Raw genomic sequence first — 16469 nt, 5'->3', positions numbered from 1 at the left:
GAGGAGTAGCCCAGTGGTTAGAGCAGCGGACTACAAGCCAGGGTTCAAATACCACAGCTGCTCCTTGTGACCTTGGGCAAGTCACTTAATCCTCCATTGCCTCAGGTACAAACTTACCCCTAGATGCATCGAGCCACAGTAAAAATGAAAGAAATATCATGTCAATGTCCTGTGATTAAAAAAACATGGGCATGGTTAATTTCTGAAATAGTGCATCATGTACTTAAATACCTTGTCATGCGATACTTTGTCACATTGCATGCCATTTTATGCATTGTGTGGCAGTTTCCACATCACGCAATATTTTTTTGTTTGTATATATATATGTATATATATATATAGGCTTCTTGTAGCTGCTTCTTTGAGAGTGTGTCAGGAGCTAGAGAGAATTGAGGAGTTTGGTGCTGGTGTTGGTAATAAAAGTTTGGTTAGAGGAGTTCTTTATTCGATTATTTTCTTGAGTTGTCTTGTTTCAGGTTTGTCATCTGTTCACCTTACCCTTTGTCTATTATATTTATCTGTGTGTGTGAAAAAAGAGTGACAGTTTTTGTGCATTTGTCTTGTTTGTCTATTTGTCCCTTTCTGTTTAAGGAGTGGAAGAGAGAAGTACTGACAAATGGGGACTGTTTTGAGGAGTGATGGATCCTTGGGAAGATGGTGATGGAACAGGGACAGGTTGTGGCATGTGATGTATCAGCTGGAGTATAATACTTGTTAAGTTGTTTATGACAGTGGTAACAGTGGTATGGCCCTGTGTGATGGAAACTGTTTGCTGCCATACAACACAGGTATGCTGGACCAGAGCCCTCCTCATTCTGACCAGCTCTGCCCTTATATTATGGAGGTGCAGGCCATGTCTCCTGCACGAGGATGGATCGTGGAAGATATGGACGTGGAAGTATGGAGGAAGTATGGAGGACAGGTATGAGGAGGGAGGTAGAGAGCAGGAGTGCTGGGTAGAGTGGAGGAAGGAGGTGGAGTAGGAGTAGAAACAGGGAGGGAAGGGACAGGAGGCGGCGGAAGGGGGGAGGGTGATTAGTTTAGGCAGGAGAGTGTGGAGGGAGGACGATGTCAGGATAGGGCTAGAGAGAGAGGACAGAGGATGGGTGAGTTAGGGCAGATGCAGGAGGGGAGAAAGGGAAGGGAGTGGAGAGTGACACCACCTCTCAGGAAGTGGAAATGGCAACCCAGTCCTCAGGCAGCAGCTCGTCTGCAACTCCATGCATACAAGTTCAGCGTAGAGGAGAATGGGCAGCTCATTGCTGGAGTCCTGGACAGCTACAACATGCTGTTTGGGAACCAGGCTGCAAAGGCCTCCAGGGCTGCCAAGAGGCGGAGTGGCGAGCAGGGAGCCCACCACTACAGAGACAACAAGGTGTCCAGCAGAAACAGATACATGGACCAGATTGGAAGAGGAACCCCATGTTCCACTATCCTCACACCTATGGAAGAACAACTCATCCAACGCCTGGGACCAGTCGGTTTTGAGGGCATAGATGAGGCCCTTGACACAACATGAACCAGAGCTGGTAAGAGACATCACTTGTAAATGTAAAGTATGCTACAAATGTCCACCCTTTTTTTTTTTTTACATTGAATGTTCATATTGAATGATACAATCAAAGGGCCTGATTTTAAAAAGCATTTACTCGAGTAAGTGGGTTTTTGAAAATTGCTACAATATATGCCATTGAATTGTCCATAGGATTTACTCATGCAAGTGCAGTTTACTTGAGTAAATGGCTTTTGAAAATTTCTACAATAGTAGTTACATTTCTGCATGCAACTCCTGAAAATTACAGCCAAAGTGAACATCTTATGCAAAACGGTAGATATGTACTTCTTAGCATTCACACTTATGTCTTCTTTGTTTTCACAGCTCTCACCCAGGAAGCCCCCAGGTCCCAGCCTTCCATTTCAGCTTGAAGCACAGACACAATGGCCAGAGGAGAAGGTGCAGCAGCAGCAGCAGCTTCTTCAGCAGCAGCAGATGCAATTGGTGGACCCCCTCCATTTGAAGATGAGCCTAAACCTGTCCCCTTTTATGGATGAGGCAGACCTGCAGTGGGAAGAGGTAGCAGCTACAGACTCCCAGCTGCCTCCAGCACTCTGTATGTCCTAGGGTAGCACAGCACAGCAATCTCAGCAATGCCTGATTTACAGCCAGAGATCACACCTCAGCAACCACCTCAGCATCTGAAAGCACCATTCCCGGTAGTACCAGCAACGGTGGACAGAGATCTGCATGCTAACTTGGACCGCATAGAAAGGAGACATGGCCTGCACCTCCATAATATAAGGGCAGAGCTGGTCAGAATGAGGAGGGCTCTGGTCCAGCATACCTGTGTTGTGTGGCAGCAAACAGTTTCCATCACACAGGGCCATACCACTGTCATAAACAACTTAACAAGTATTATACTCCAGCTGATACATCACATGCCACAGCCTGCCCCTGTTCCATCACCATCTTCCCAAGGATCCATCACTCCTCAAAACAGCCCCCATTTGTCAGTACAAGCCCAGGCTCAGGGATGAGAGGACATGCCACCCACATCCAAAAAGCCTAATGGAGGGAAAGGTACCTGAGACATAATGTGACTCAGGTATGATATTATCCCTTCACTGCCACTTCAGATACAGCCAGGCTTGTCCTGCCTAAAAAGTCCCTGTGCTGGCTAGATGGAGAAGAGGTGGGCCTGTGCTGCCTGAAGAGTCCCTGTGATTGGTCTACTGATGTGGATGGTCAAGTGTCTATCAGTGTTGTCCTCCAGCTTCCTTCATATGCCCTCCTATATGCTCTGCCCATAGTCCTGCTGCCATGCTTTGGTCTCCAATCATGGTCCTGCTAATGCCTTATCTCATCGTATTTCATCTCATCATGCTGCTGGTGTCTCAATTCATGTCTCATCTAATCATGCTGCTGGTGTCTAATTTCATCGTGCTCCTGCTTCCATGCTGTGTTCTCCTGTCACACTCTTGCTTCCATGCTGCATTATTTGGTCATGGTCCTGCTGCCTATGTCACTTTTGCTGCCCTGGCCCCTTTGAGTGCACTCTTTCAATATGGACTATCTGGGCATTTTCAGAAATGTTGCTGCTGTGGCCCTTTGAAGTCCCCATTTGACTACACACTTTCAACATAGATTATCTGGGTCTTTTCTTTGCATTAGATTGTTGTGCTGGCATCAGCTCTAACATTAGAGCTGTACCTTAAAAATTGGGTTGCTACTTCCACTTCCTAGGTTCTTTGCTGTAATTATCATTTTACCTAGGATAAGATAATTATACTATATACGTAGTGTTGCTATTTGTAATAATGTATGTACAAGTATCCACCAAATGTTCTGGTTATTTCCAATACAATGTCATGTGCTATTGGATATCTTGTCCTGGCAGAATGTGATTACCAAAGATGTTTTATTTCTTTGAATGTTGTGACTATAAATGTTGTTTAATAAAATGGTCACATAGTTTGTAACTTTACTTTATTATTATGCCTTTTTATTGGGTGTTTTTTGTCTTAAGGTTTAAGTAGCTAGAGGTTTGGGATCCACATGACCTTGCATGCTAGAGTGCCATTGGTCATTCCAACTAGGCAAATTTCTCACATGCCAGAAAACGTGGCCTAGGTCTTAAAAAGGAAAGCAAATTGTATGCTCCCAAGGAAGAGCAGTAAGAGCAAAAGATGAAACCACCCTTGCACTGCCTTTGATTGTTAACCCAAATCTACATCTCTACAAAGTCATCAATTTGTTGTGAAAATCCCTTATTTGTCATATATCTATCTATCTATCTATCTATCTATATATATATATATATATATATATATATATCCACTCCCATTATCTTTACTGCCTATATAAAGGTAGTGGAAGCAAATATTTATATAACTTATGCCAATAAGGGATTGTAACTGAGACCTTGCTAATAAAAATCTGCACAACAACCACCAAAGGCAGTCCAGGGGTGGTAGGGAGTTTGAGGATGTCTGCCTAGTCACAAGCAACAACAGACCTCATCACTTTCTGCTCTTAGGCAGTGAGTACTCTCTATACTGTTTTATATATATATATATATCAAAATCCCCCTCCAATTCCACACATCCACCAGACCAGTAAGACAAGCCTATAAAAACAACCTGCACATACCACCGATGAAGTCAGCATTAAGCAAAAGAGCCTTCTCCACAGCGGGCCCCAAAATCTGGAACACTCTCCCACCAGAACTCGGATCAGTGCAATGCTTATCTACTTTTAAAAAAAGACTCAAGACTTGGTTATTCAACCAAGCGTTCCCATAACAACAACCCGCGGAACATCCCTGCCAATGATCCTCTCGGTGGTAATCCACCTGAGAGCTATTTAGATCATCTATAGAACACACGTAAACTTTGGCAGTCGAGGATCATAACCTAGTCTTATAATTAGCACTGTTTATTCAACCTACATTAGGCACTGTATCTTTTACTGGTTAACCCCATATATACCTATCCAAGTTATATCGACCTGTTCATTGTAAGACATTTACTTGTAAATGTGATTGTTCTGTTATAATGTAAACCGAGTTGATCAGTAATTCTGTTATTGGAAAGTCGGTATATAAAAATGCTAAATAATAATAATAATAATATACTCCACAGCTCCTTGACTCCTATGTTGTCACACAGCAAGCTCTATAAGTTTTACATATAAGCTACTTTCCTGGACGACACTGGGTTTTCTAAGAGACTGCAACCTCACTGAGGTTCATATTCATTAGAATGGGTAGTGGACAAGTTATCTGGCTACAGCTAGCTGCAGAATCTGTCTCATATATTCAGTGGGATAAATGTCCCTCAATCTATTCACCATAAAATTATGCAGCTACATATAGCCGGGTAACTGTAGGCCTAATTGGCCAGCGTGTAAATATGGCCGAGTAAGCCTAAAGGGATCCAGCCTTGTGTGGCCAGCTCACAGGATATCTTCTAAAGATATGGGGGTAAGTAGCACTTCTATGTTCTCCATCTAAATGCCTTTTTTTTTTTTTTTTTTTTTTTTTTTAAATAGACCCCAGTGTATATATAATTTAGTAGTACAGAGAAAGTGGTATATAGTATACTCACAATTAACGTACACAGCTATCTGTGGGTCAGTCAAGACTCACATGCTTTCAATGTGTTCCACAGCAGCAGGACACCACACACAATAGTAGCTGTGATATAAATACAGTTCTGCAACAACGGAACACACAGAAATATATTGCTATAGGTGTGGTACTCCCACACTCACTGCTTGCATTGCATAAGTGAAGCTAGAGTTAATTGGCATAGCAAGACAGATAGTGGGAACACGAAGCCTGATGCAGTCCTAGCCGAACCGCCAGAATGTACATGTATAAGTAAGGTATTCATTAGTAGCCCAAGTGTGTACATTTTACTGTACATGGACATTCTGTGCTGAAAAGCCATAGGATGCTTGTAGACTTTTAGGAAGGTCTATTTACAGGGCAGGAACAAAGTAGCTGATGTCTAGGCTTGACCATCTACATGGAAGGTGTACCACAGTGTTTGCAGCATAGTACAGGTGTACATCTTGACTGTAGGCAACCTTCACCATATCTAGGCCTATTAAACCAGGGGTGCTCAAACTGGTCCTTCTGCCCCCAGCCAGTTAGGTTTTCAGGATATTTGCATGCACTTGTGAATGCAAATATGTCTCATGCATATTCATTAGGGATATTCTGAAAACCTGACTGGCTGGGGGAGCCCATAGGACCAGTTTGAGCACCCAGTATTAAACAACTGTGGGCTAGAGTTGTCAACTGGCTCCAGATTTTCAGGACAAATTGATCTGGTCCTGCTTTTACTCTCCTGCATGCAGGTACTTAGTCTTTCTTTTGTTAGGGAATGCAATAGGGAAATCAGAATAAGTCCCAGCATAGAACAGGGTAAAATTGGGATTGGATCAACCTGGCCTGAAAATCTGGAGCCAGTTGGAAACCCTACTGTGGGCCTGATGAATTATATACTATATTCTTGTGGGCCAAGTCAGGGCCTTGGAAACAATGACACCCATGATCCCCTTCATGCACATCAAGTAGTGGTGGCTTCCAAGCCAAGGTTAAGATATGTATGAGTAACTGTGTACATACAACACTAGGCATGCACACATACATATAAGTTTAGGATGTTAATGTCTGGATGTGTGTCTAGCTCTCTGCCACTTAGGGGGTGTGGGGGTCAGTGTGTACAAAACTGCTTGCTATCTGCCTCAATGGAAATGCATATATGCAAATAAACTCCTTTGGGCAACTTCATCATCATCAAAATGGCCCTTACAGGTAATGTGAGGCTGCCTGCTCAAAATGCCTCACATGCATGTCTGTGTGCTTCACATTGGTGGAAAGGACTCTTTTGCTATATCTTTTATCTTGTATACAAGATTCAATTGACACATACACATAAGCATACAAGCTGCAAATAAACACTCAGGGAGACTATCCTGCCCCCCCCCCCCCCCCAATCCTGATTGCCAAAGAATGACCCAGACATACTGACGGACCGATACAGTAAGGAGTGGTAGGAAGAGCTGCGTTAGTGCCGGGCGCACCCGCGTTTACCGCACACACAGTCCTGCTCACCTACCCTCATATTGTGACCAGATACTTAACTGCTTTATACAGCGCCTATACGGTATCCTGGGTGCGCTGGTACCTGTCATTTCAAATGACATTTGAAATGACAGGCACCAGGAAGTGGATCCTAAAAACCTAAAATCCCCTCCTCCCGAAGCGACTCGACATGTACCAACTTACTTTTTGTTGCTTTTTCAGCCCTTTCAGCCTTCTCTGCTGTCCTCCGGAGGGGGCAGCCGGCGGCGAAAGCAGCTTCCAGCGGTCCCCGCGCAGGTCCCGGTTCTCCTGGCTCAGCCGCTCCAGCTGCACCTCCAACTCCTCGATGCGCCGCCGCTGCGTCTCCAATAACTTCTGCTGGCTCTCGATGATGTTGTTCAGCTCCAGCAGGTACTCCACGGAGCGGTTCGGGCTCTCGGCTCCAAAGCCAGCGAAGCGCATGACGTCACGGCACGAGCGAAGCGTACTTTCATTGGCATGAGCGCCCAAATTGACGGGCACTCAAGCCAATGAAAGCACATGGACGGGCGTGTGTGAACACTGGTTTACATTCAGGTACTGTAGGTATTTCTCTATCCCCAGAGGGCTTACAATCTAAGATCACAAGGAGCAACAGTGGGACTCGAACCCTGGTCTCCTGGTTCATAGTCCACTGCTCTAACCACTAGGCTATTCCTCCTCCTCAGAGGAGGAGGCTACAGAGTGGCAACTACAGCCAGATATCAACCCTATTTCATACTCATCTGGCAAAGTGGCACAGGATATCTGAGCTCTTTCGCTGCCAATGTTCTCAGCCCCCTCTCGGCTGAATGAATAACCAGGGTCAGGCTAAGGTAGAATGTTATTTTACAATGTGAAGCCTTTTTCTAACTGCCTAGCATTACCATATCTGTTGCTTCCATCATAAAGAGTGGAAGCACACGATTGCTTGTGGATAAAACCAGTGTGCGCTCATTGGATGCATACACTGTGCACTTTGTGGTGTATGCATTGGAGGGGTAAGGAGGAAAACAGAGACCAGACATGGATATAGACAGAGGCTTACACAGCACATCACTCCCCCCAGACTCACACACAATCACAGAAGCCACAATGCTCTCTGATAAGGGGTCTTAAGTGGCGGTTAAGTGCTGACATGTCTAAAGTCAGACAAATTTATTCCACCATGGGGCAATGTGAACTCTCTAACTTACAAATCTTAATCATTTGTGTACGTATCTTGTTGGCTGTTTTGCCTTCAGTCTTCACTGTGTAGCCCTACATTTGTCAAATGTTTCACACTTAGACCCCGTTTCCTCGCCCCCTCCCCCCTCCTTTCTTCTTTTGTAGCCTACTTAATATTCTCACAGGTCTCTTGCCACATTCTACTAAACTTTGTCACCATAATTTGTCCCATGGCTGGGCCGGAGCTGTGCACTCAATCCCAGTTCTGTGCCAGATCATGGCCTACCTAGCTGCTGCCAGTGCTCCCTCTGACAGGCCAGAAGGTCAATGATCATCTGGGCTTGTAGGCTAAAATACACAGCCTCCTTCCATCTCTGATCAAACTGCTGAGCAAGGGCCCCCCTGCCCTCTCCCCCTTTCGCCACATAAACCCATCAAGATAACCAAATGATATGCAGCCTACCTTTGGTTTGGGCCTTCTGGAGCAATAGATATTTTTTTGCAGTCTCTGGCATCGTGCATCCACCAATTTTCAAGAAATATGAGCACTAGTACCGCAGCCATAGTCTTGTGCTGGTTATCAATAAGCCTATGTGACGTGTGGTGCTCTGTAGCATTAACTTCCAAGTCTTGTAATAACAATACTGAGTATTTTCACATTAAGGACACTAATATATAGCATTGCTACATCACCAGCAGAAAATTCTATTATACAAGTACACACACACACACACGTTAGAAAATAGTTGTTTACAGACTCCCTCTTGCACTTTGGTAACCTACAGAGGCTATAATTTGCTGTTCCTGGGCAGTTCATCATGAAACATTAATGATGTCTGGGCCAAGCTTGTCCCTACCTGCTAATGAGGTAATCAGCATCATGACTACCCATAGAAGATTGTCTGCACCAGGCAGCCTGACAGACATCTATAGGAAGCATATATGTTTCCTTGCAAGAGACATGGCCACCTCCAGGCTTCAGGAGCCAAAAACGCATGTATTTTAGCATAACATCAATGAAAGTGCAGAGAACATCATACCTTCCCCATGATACCTATGGGAGCAGTTTGGCTATGCATTTTTCACTGTGGCAGTCTTCAGAAAGAAGCTTGTTATAGGCTCATGAGATCATCCGCTGCCAACACCTTCGCTTGCCTTAATGCTATACACAGAGCTGATTATTTTGAATCTATCAGCACATCTGCCTTGGTCTTGGTATCCACAAAGAAAAAATGCACTAACACCACAGGAGACACATCCTATAGGACTGTAACTCTGCTATGTTGGCCACATGTTATGCCAGAACATGACTTTTTCTAACTCCTGTGGAAAATCAAGGGCCTCAAACCTGTATACACCTGAAAGGTTGCACCTCTGCTTGGAAGATAACAATTCTGATATAGCATGTTTCTCCTGGAATCCTCAGGCTGCGTGTTTTAAGGATGGCCACATAAGGATAAGGACTGAAATTGACACTAGCAATCAGACCAAACAAACTACTCTGCAGATTTCCTCTGTACCTACATAAAGCAGGACACTATGAATAGCCTAGAGTTGGACAGGCAAAGGTCCTTGCTTGGCCCTGATATCTCAATATTTCCCAATGACTACCTGTTATATGTCAGGGAGGTTTATAGCTTCTAACACAGCTTTGCCTTTGGTTCAATGAGGTGCTGTTATTGTCATAAGAACATGCCTGGAGCAGGCATTAATAGCTGAACGCACTGAAAAAAGGTACAGAAAAGCAGAAAAAAAAAGGTACAGAAAAGCAGAAAAAGAAACTCTGCCGGCTGCTTTGAAGACCGACGCCAATTTGCTCGGTGTTTGTTTTCATAACCGGCCAGCTGCAGTTATGAAAACAGACGCCGAGTTTATCGGCATCGGTGTTCATAACCGGCAGACCACCAGTAACCGCGTGGTCATGTTAGCAAGGAGGCGCTAAAGTCTCGCTAGCGACCTTAGCGCCTCCTTGCTAGTGCGACCCCCTAATTTATTGCACGGCGCCCCCTTTGCGGGCGCCATGTGTGTGCTAAGAAAGTGGGCGCTGAAAAGTCAGCACCCACTTACCGCAAATTTTATTGCTTTGGCCCCTAAGGGATCAATCCTCAATCTGCTTTTTTCAATATTTTCATAAATGATATTGCAGATGGCTAGAAGGAAAAGTTTGTGTTTTACAGCCGCTACTAATATTGCAATATGTGGAGACTCCAGATGGAAAAGATAATGGGTCTCCTGGGAAAGGAGGAGGAATGATCAAGAGATTGGCAGCTGAATTTTAAAACAAAAAAAAATGTAGCTTCATGGATTTGGGGTGCAAAAGTCCAAAAGAGTACTACATGATGTGAATCAAATATGATTACCACAAGGTGTCTTTCCTATCTGATGATTTCAATATCACAATACATTATGACCTGAGCCATCAGGTCAACAGTGCTGTCTTTTCCCCTCTCCGAGGCTGGGACACCGCCAATCTCCTCTGATGCCGGTAGTCTCCCTAGGTGCGCACGCCTCTCTCTGCTATTTAAAGGGCCCACGGTGGCAAAGTACTGCTGGCCCTTTCTGATGACATTACCTCCTGAGGACTATATAAGGCTGGACCCTGCTTCCAGCCTTTGCTTTAGCAATAGGTCTCCATGTTCCTAGTGTTGTGCTTTGCCATTCCTGAGTTCTTTCCTAGTTCCCAACCTTCTTCCTTGCTCTTTGGTTTGACTTGGCTTTGATTTCGAAGTGGACATTGACTACTAGCTGTGCCACCTGCCACTGTCCATTGCCTGTACTCTGCCAGGGTAGTCGTTCCCTCTCAGACTATGTCACTGAATTCCAGAACTTGGCCTCGGAACTCCATTAGGGTGAGGACTGTCTACATTCTATTTTTTTGGACGGTTTGGCAGCCCGAATTAAGGACAAGCTGGTGGCTCGTGAGCTTCCTGCCTCTCTAGACACTCTCATAGAACTAGCCGGCAAGATCAATAGTTGACTCCAGAAGTGGAACCAGGAATTACAAGTTCCCAGGTGACACCCAGCTACCATTAATCGCTCTCGGTGCCCCCTGGATCTGCTCAGTTTGGCTGTGCCTTCTCATGTCCAAGACTTCACGTACCTGGTATGATGTATCGCCCTCTGAGGCAATCTTTGATGGCTAAGTTGTCTTCTGAGAAGGCCATGAGAGTACCAGAGGTTTTAGGAGGGAAACATGAAAGGAGTTATGAATCCTCAAAGATGCTGGTAAGTGAAGTTGATAGGTTACCAGCCCGAGTTGTCGTAATACCATGAATGGTCCAATGTAGTGAGGAGCGAGCTGCATAGATGGACTTTGGTCTGATATAATGTGTGCTGAGCCACACCTTTTCCCTGGGTCTAAACTGAAAAGCCAGTCTACGGTGGACATCAGTGAATCTCTTGGGTTTACAGCCTGCTTCCTGAAGCATCTGCTGAGTATTGCTCCAGAGTCAAAGTATTTAGGCCGTCAACTGAGCCACTGGCAAAGGGACAGATAGAGGAAGCAGCAAAGGGGAAAGCAGCTGCTTACCATAGACAATTTAAAAAGGTGAGGACCCCATGATGGAGCAGGGATGAGAGTTACGAGAAAAAACTGCCCAGGGAAGCAGAGCCACCCAGTTATCTTGATGGGTATTGACATAGGATCATTCAAGGTTTTTCAGGGTCCGATTTGTCTGTTCAGACTGGCCATTTGCTTGCAAGTGATACGCGATAGTGAAATCTAGTGTGATATTGAACTTTTTGCAGAGAACCTTCCAGTATCTTGCAGTAAATTGAGGCCACGATCAGAGATAATAAGTTTGGTAAGTCCATCAAGATGGAAACATATGCTGAACGAAGAGTTGACTAGTTGAGGAGCAGAAGGAAGACCAGGCAATGCTATGAAATGTAACATCTTTGAGAAATAGTCAACTACCACCCAGATGACTGTGTTGCCATTTGAGAGGGGTAAGTCCATGACAAAGTCAGTGGAGATGAGAGTCCAAGGTTCCTTGGGGGTTGGCAATAGCTGTATCAGCCCCCAAGGTCATCCCACTAGACATTTCTGTTGCGCACAGATGGGACACGAGTCCACATAAGCCTGAACATCCTTCTGCATATCGGGCCACCAGTAGAAATGCTGGAGCAATGCAAGGGTCTGGGCTCGTCCAGGATGGCCTGCCACACAGGATTTCTGGGACAAGCTTAATACTTTGTTACAGAGTTTACGTGGAACAACAGTCTTCCCTGGAGGGACGGTCATGGTGGCTGATAGGAGAACCTGTGCTGGATCTATGATATGCCGGGACAGTTCAACAGTGTCCTCAGACACAAAGAAGCAGAAGAGGGCATCTGCTCAGATGTTTTTAGCTGCAGGCATGTATCTGAATTCGAAATTGAAGTAGGTAAAAAAAGAGAACCCAACGGGCTGTTGCAGGTTCAGAGGCTGGGCCTGGAAGAGATGCTCAAAGTTCTTATGGTCAGTGTAGATAGTGATACGGTGCTGAGCCCCCTCTAACCACTGGTGCCATTCTTCCAAGGTAAGCTTAACGGCCAGTAACTCCTGGTTGCCAATACCCTAATTTCGCTTGGCTGAAGAAAATTTCTTCAAGAAAAAGGAGCAAAGATGACTTGCTTCCTCACCATGAACTCGATTGTGCTATTGACTTCTTACCCGGTACCAAGCCTCTTCAGGGTAGGGTCTACCCTTTTTCATTGCCTGAGACCAGGGCTATGTCTGAATATATGCACGAAAACCTGAACAAGGGATTTATCCGCCGCTCTACCTTATCTGTGGGTGCAGGATTCTTTTTTGTGGCCAAGAAGGATAGAACTCTCCGTCTGTGTATAGATTATTGTGGCTTGAATGCCATTACCTGGAAAGATCGCTACCCCTTACCGCTAATTTCAGAGCTATTCGATCGCCTGCAAGGGGCAAGAAGTTTCTCCAAGTTGGACCTCTGGGAAGTATATTATTTAATCCAGATATGAGAGGGTGACGAATGGAAGACTGCTTTCAACACCAGAAATGGCCATTGCGAATATTTAGTCATGCCGTTTGGACTGCAACGTACCAGCTCTCTTCCAAAATATGATGAACGAGATCTTCAGAGATCTGCTCTATATATGCATGGTCGTATACCTAGACATCCTAGTTTTCTCATAGAACCTGCATATCCATCGCCTAGATGTCTCAAGTTCTCAAATGACTTCGGGATAATCAGTTGTATGCTAAGCTGGAGAAATGTTCATTCGAGAAAGAAAGCATCCCATTCTTAGGATATAGCGAGGATATAGCGAGGCTTTCAAATGGATCCTGAGAAGCTCAAGTGTATTCAGGACTGGCCACAACCTACTGGCCTATGAGTCTTACAGAGGTTCCTCGGCTTCGCCAATTACTATCACACCTTCATCAACAACTATTCCAAGCTGGCTGCCCCACTCATGGCTCTGACTCACAAAGGGGCCAACACTAAACTGTGGCCTCCTGAAGCAGTGATGGCCTTTCAAGAGTTAAAGGTGGCTTTCCTTCAAGAACCCTGTCTCCGGCATCCAGACCCGCAATGCCCTTTCGCTGTAGAGGTGGATGCCTCCTCTGAAGGGGTAGGGGCTGTCTTGAGCCAGTACTCATCCTCGGGGACCCTGCTTCCAGACTTTGCCTTGGCAATCTGTTGTGCTGGTGGACCCTTGGACCAAGGGGGAGTTGGAATTGCCTGTGGGGGAAAGCCCCACGGGCCCCCACCGTCAGTAGACAGGGTCTCTGCTCCTCTTCAGCTTCGCCTACCGACAGTGGAGGCCTGTGGGGTTTTTCCCCACAGGCAGTGCCAACTCGCCCTCGGTCCAAGGGTCCACCAGCACAACAGGGGAGGTATGACAAACATTCAGATATCTCAAAAGTATAAATGATGCCTAAGAAACAAACATTTTGTTTTCCACTGGAAAGGAAGTCCATGAGCAAGAGGTCATGATATGAGGCTAGAAAGGGATAGACTGAAGAGCAACTTAAGGGTAAATACGTATTACAGGTGAGACAGTACATGCACAAATGACAAATATTCAAAAAAGCATGGTACATGCACAAAGGATCCTTAGTTTCAAGGAGGTGTAGCTAAAGATGGAGTTATTGCAGCAGAAAGAAAATAGACTAACCATCATTTTTTTTTTAGTATGCTTTTCCTAGAAAAACAAAATTGAAAATGAAGTACATAACCAAAATATACATCTTTACATTACAAAACAAAAAAATAGAAAAAGAAGGAGAATGTTATGTACTTCAGTTTAAGTCTACTAGAATGGAAAGACTAAGTTAGAAAACTTGAGAGCTAGCTAGAAACAATGAAAAAGAGAAAGAGAAAACTAGCAAAGTAGGACCTACCCTACGAAAATGATTGCTATATCATGGGCAAATCATGTCTCATCTTATTGTTTCTATGAACATACACATTACTTACTTTTAAATGCTATTTCTCTTCATCTACTTCCATGTGGATATTGAAATGAACATAAGGTATGCCATACTGGGTCAGACCAAGGGTCCAGCAATCTCGGTATCCTCTTTCCAACAATGGCTAATCCAAGTCACAAGTACCTGGCAAGTACCCAAACATGAAATAGATCCCAAGCTATTGATGCTGGTAACAAGCAGTGGCTATTCCTTATTAATAGCAGTTTATGGACCTCTCCAGAAGAAACTTATCCATACCTTTTTTAAACCCAGCTACACTAACTTCCTTAACCACATCCTCTGGCAATTCATTGACTTAAGAATCAAGTTATTTCACAAATATCAAAAGAAAATGCATATCTCATTAAGACAATCATAATTAGAACATAAGAACATGCCATACTGGGTCAGACCAAGGGTCCATCAAGCCCAGCATCCTGTTTCCAACAGTGGCCAATCCAGGCCATAAGAACCTGGCAAGTACCCAAAAACTAAATCTATTTCATGTTACTGTTGCTAGTAATAGCAGTGGCTATTTTCTAAGTCAACTTAATTAATAGCAGGTAATGGACGTCTCCTCCAAGAACTTATCCAAGCCTTTTTAACACACAGCTATACTAACTGCACTAACCACATCCTCTGGCAACAAATTTCAGAGTTTAATTGTACGTTGAGTGAAGAACTTTCTCCAATTAGTTTTAAATGTGCCACATGCTAACTTCATGGAGTGCCCCCTAGTCTATTATCTGAAAGACTAAATAACCGATTCACATCTACCCGTTCTAGACCTCTCATGATTTTAAACACCTCTATCATATCCCCCCTCAGCCGTCTCTTCTCCAAGCTGAACAGCCCTAACCTCTTCAGTCTTTCCTCATAGGGGAGCTGTTCCATTCCCCTTATCATTTTGGTCTGCTTGTGTTTATATCAATGTTAAACACACCTGAGGCAATATTAAATTGCAATGTGAAGGTATCGAATTGGAAACATGAAACATTGGACGCTGTCTTATTGTAGTAAATTAGCCATAAAATGCTAATAACCAAAGATACAAATTTAATTAGAGCAGTAAATGAATACCATTTCTTCTATCAATAACAAGAGGCCATTTTCTCTTACAGGTTTAAATATGGAAATAAGAAGCAAGTTCCTACCTTGTAGATCACCAGTTCCATCATTGTTGCTGTCCTTAAAAGATTTTGGATAAACCTGGTACATAGGACTAATTTGCCACCAGTCAAGACATTTTGGGGATAAGGCTATAATGGCAATTGTAGCAGCCACAATCCCTAGCGTAGCTACAATAGTGAGCCAGAAAAATATCTCTCTGGTCACTCTGTAACGAGCCTGACATGAAAACTGGAGTAAGACCTCTTTGGGCATCCCGGCATAAGGCTTTAAAACTGTAGAGCATTGTTCCTGGAGCACCGCAGCTTGCATGCCAATGGCACAGGTTTGTGGCTCCACAACCTGGCTGTAGTCACCCTCCTCCTTTTCAAAGGATGCCTCATGTGGAACAAATGAATTGTTCTCTAGACCTTCTCTCTGCTTCAGTTCAGTGGCATATAAGTTGCTTTCTTCTTCAGCCATTTGTTAATGCTTCTACTTACTCAGTTTTCCTTTTCTGAAAAGTTTTTGCAAATGTTTGTCAGAGAGACAAACCAACTGGGGTTCCCTGAAACGGAAATGTTCCAGTTGCTTGCCTGACTGTTAAATAATCCTGCTAGGTCAAAGTACAGTCTATAAGAGAAGAAAACACACAGCAACCTTTGCCTTCTTTTATGTTACAATGAAACAAAAAAAACCTAAGGAAGTCTTCTTGCTCAGGCTCTTTCTGTTTGCACAATATTTGCACAGATCAATGGGCCTGTGTAAAGGATTTTCCAAGATTGATTTAATTATTAATAAAAAGAACAATGGGTCTTTTTTTTTTTTTTTTAACATGCTGAGATTCCCAAACCCAGTGAACATAAATCTAGCTTTGCCAAAGTACACTCACTTTGAAAATATATTCGGACAGAACGGATTAAATTAACAATAACAACTTACAGGTTAAAATATAAATGTTTTCAAATATTCTCTCCTACTTCCTAGTTGTATTCATTTGTTTATTTATGAGTCTTATATTGTGCAATTCTATTACAAGTTCAACACAGATTGTCACATGCATAATAAATAGGATAAAAATGAAAATAATAAAATATTAAAAACACATAACAAAAATAAATATATTGGCAAATTTTTTCATAACAGACAAATGAACACTGTTG

The 16469-nt window shown here is 43.8% G+C and overlaps 1 protein-coding gene across 1 annotated transcript in view; it reads right to left on the bottom strand.

Annotated features, from left to right (window-relative positions):
- Positions 1 to 15924, bottom strand: part of SLC3A1 (solute carrier family 3 member 1) — a 72899-nt gene extending 56975 nt beyond the window's left edge. The window contains exon 1 of the mRNA XM_029593338.1: positions 15354 to 15924. Coding sequence (XP_029449198.1) covers positions 15354 to 15789 — 436 coding nt within the window. The 5' untranslated portion in view covers positions 15790 to 15924. The remainder of the gene's footprint in view (positions 1 to 15353) is intronic.
- Positions 15925 to 16469: the final 545 nt, after the last annotated feature.

This window comes from Rhinatrema bivittatum, chromosome 3 (assembly GCF_901001135.1).
Source record: "Rhinatrema bivittatum chromosome 3, aRhiBiv1.1, whole genome shotgun sequence".
NCBI lineage: Eukaryota > Metazoa > Chordata > Amphibia > Gymnophiona > Rhinatrematidae > Rhinatrema > Rhinatrema bivittatum.
Note: the sequence above shows the minus strand (reverse complement) of the source record. Positions and strands in the feature narration are given on the sequence as shown.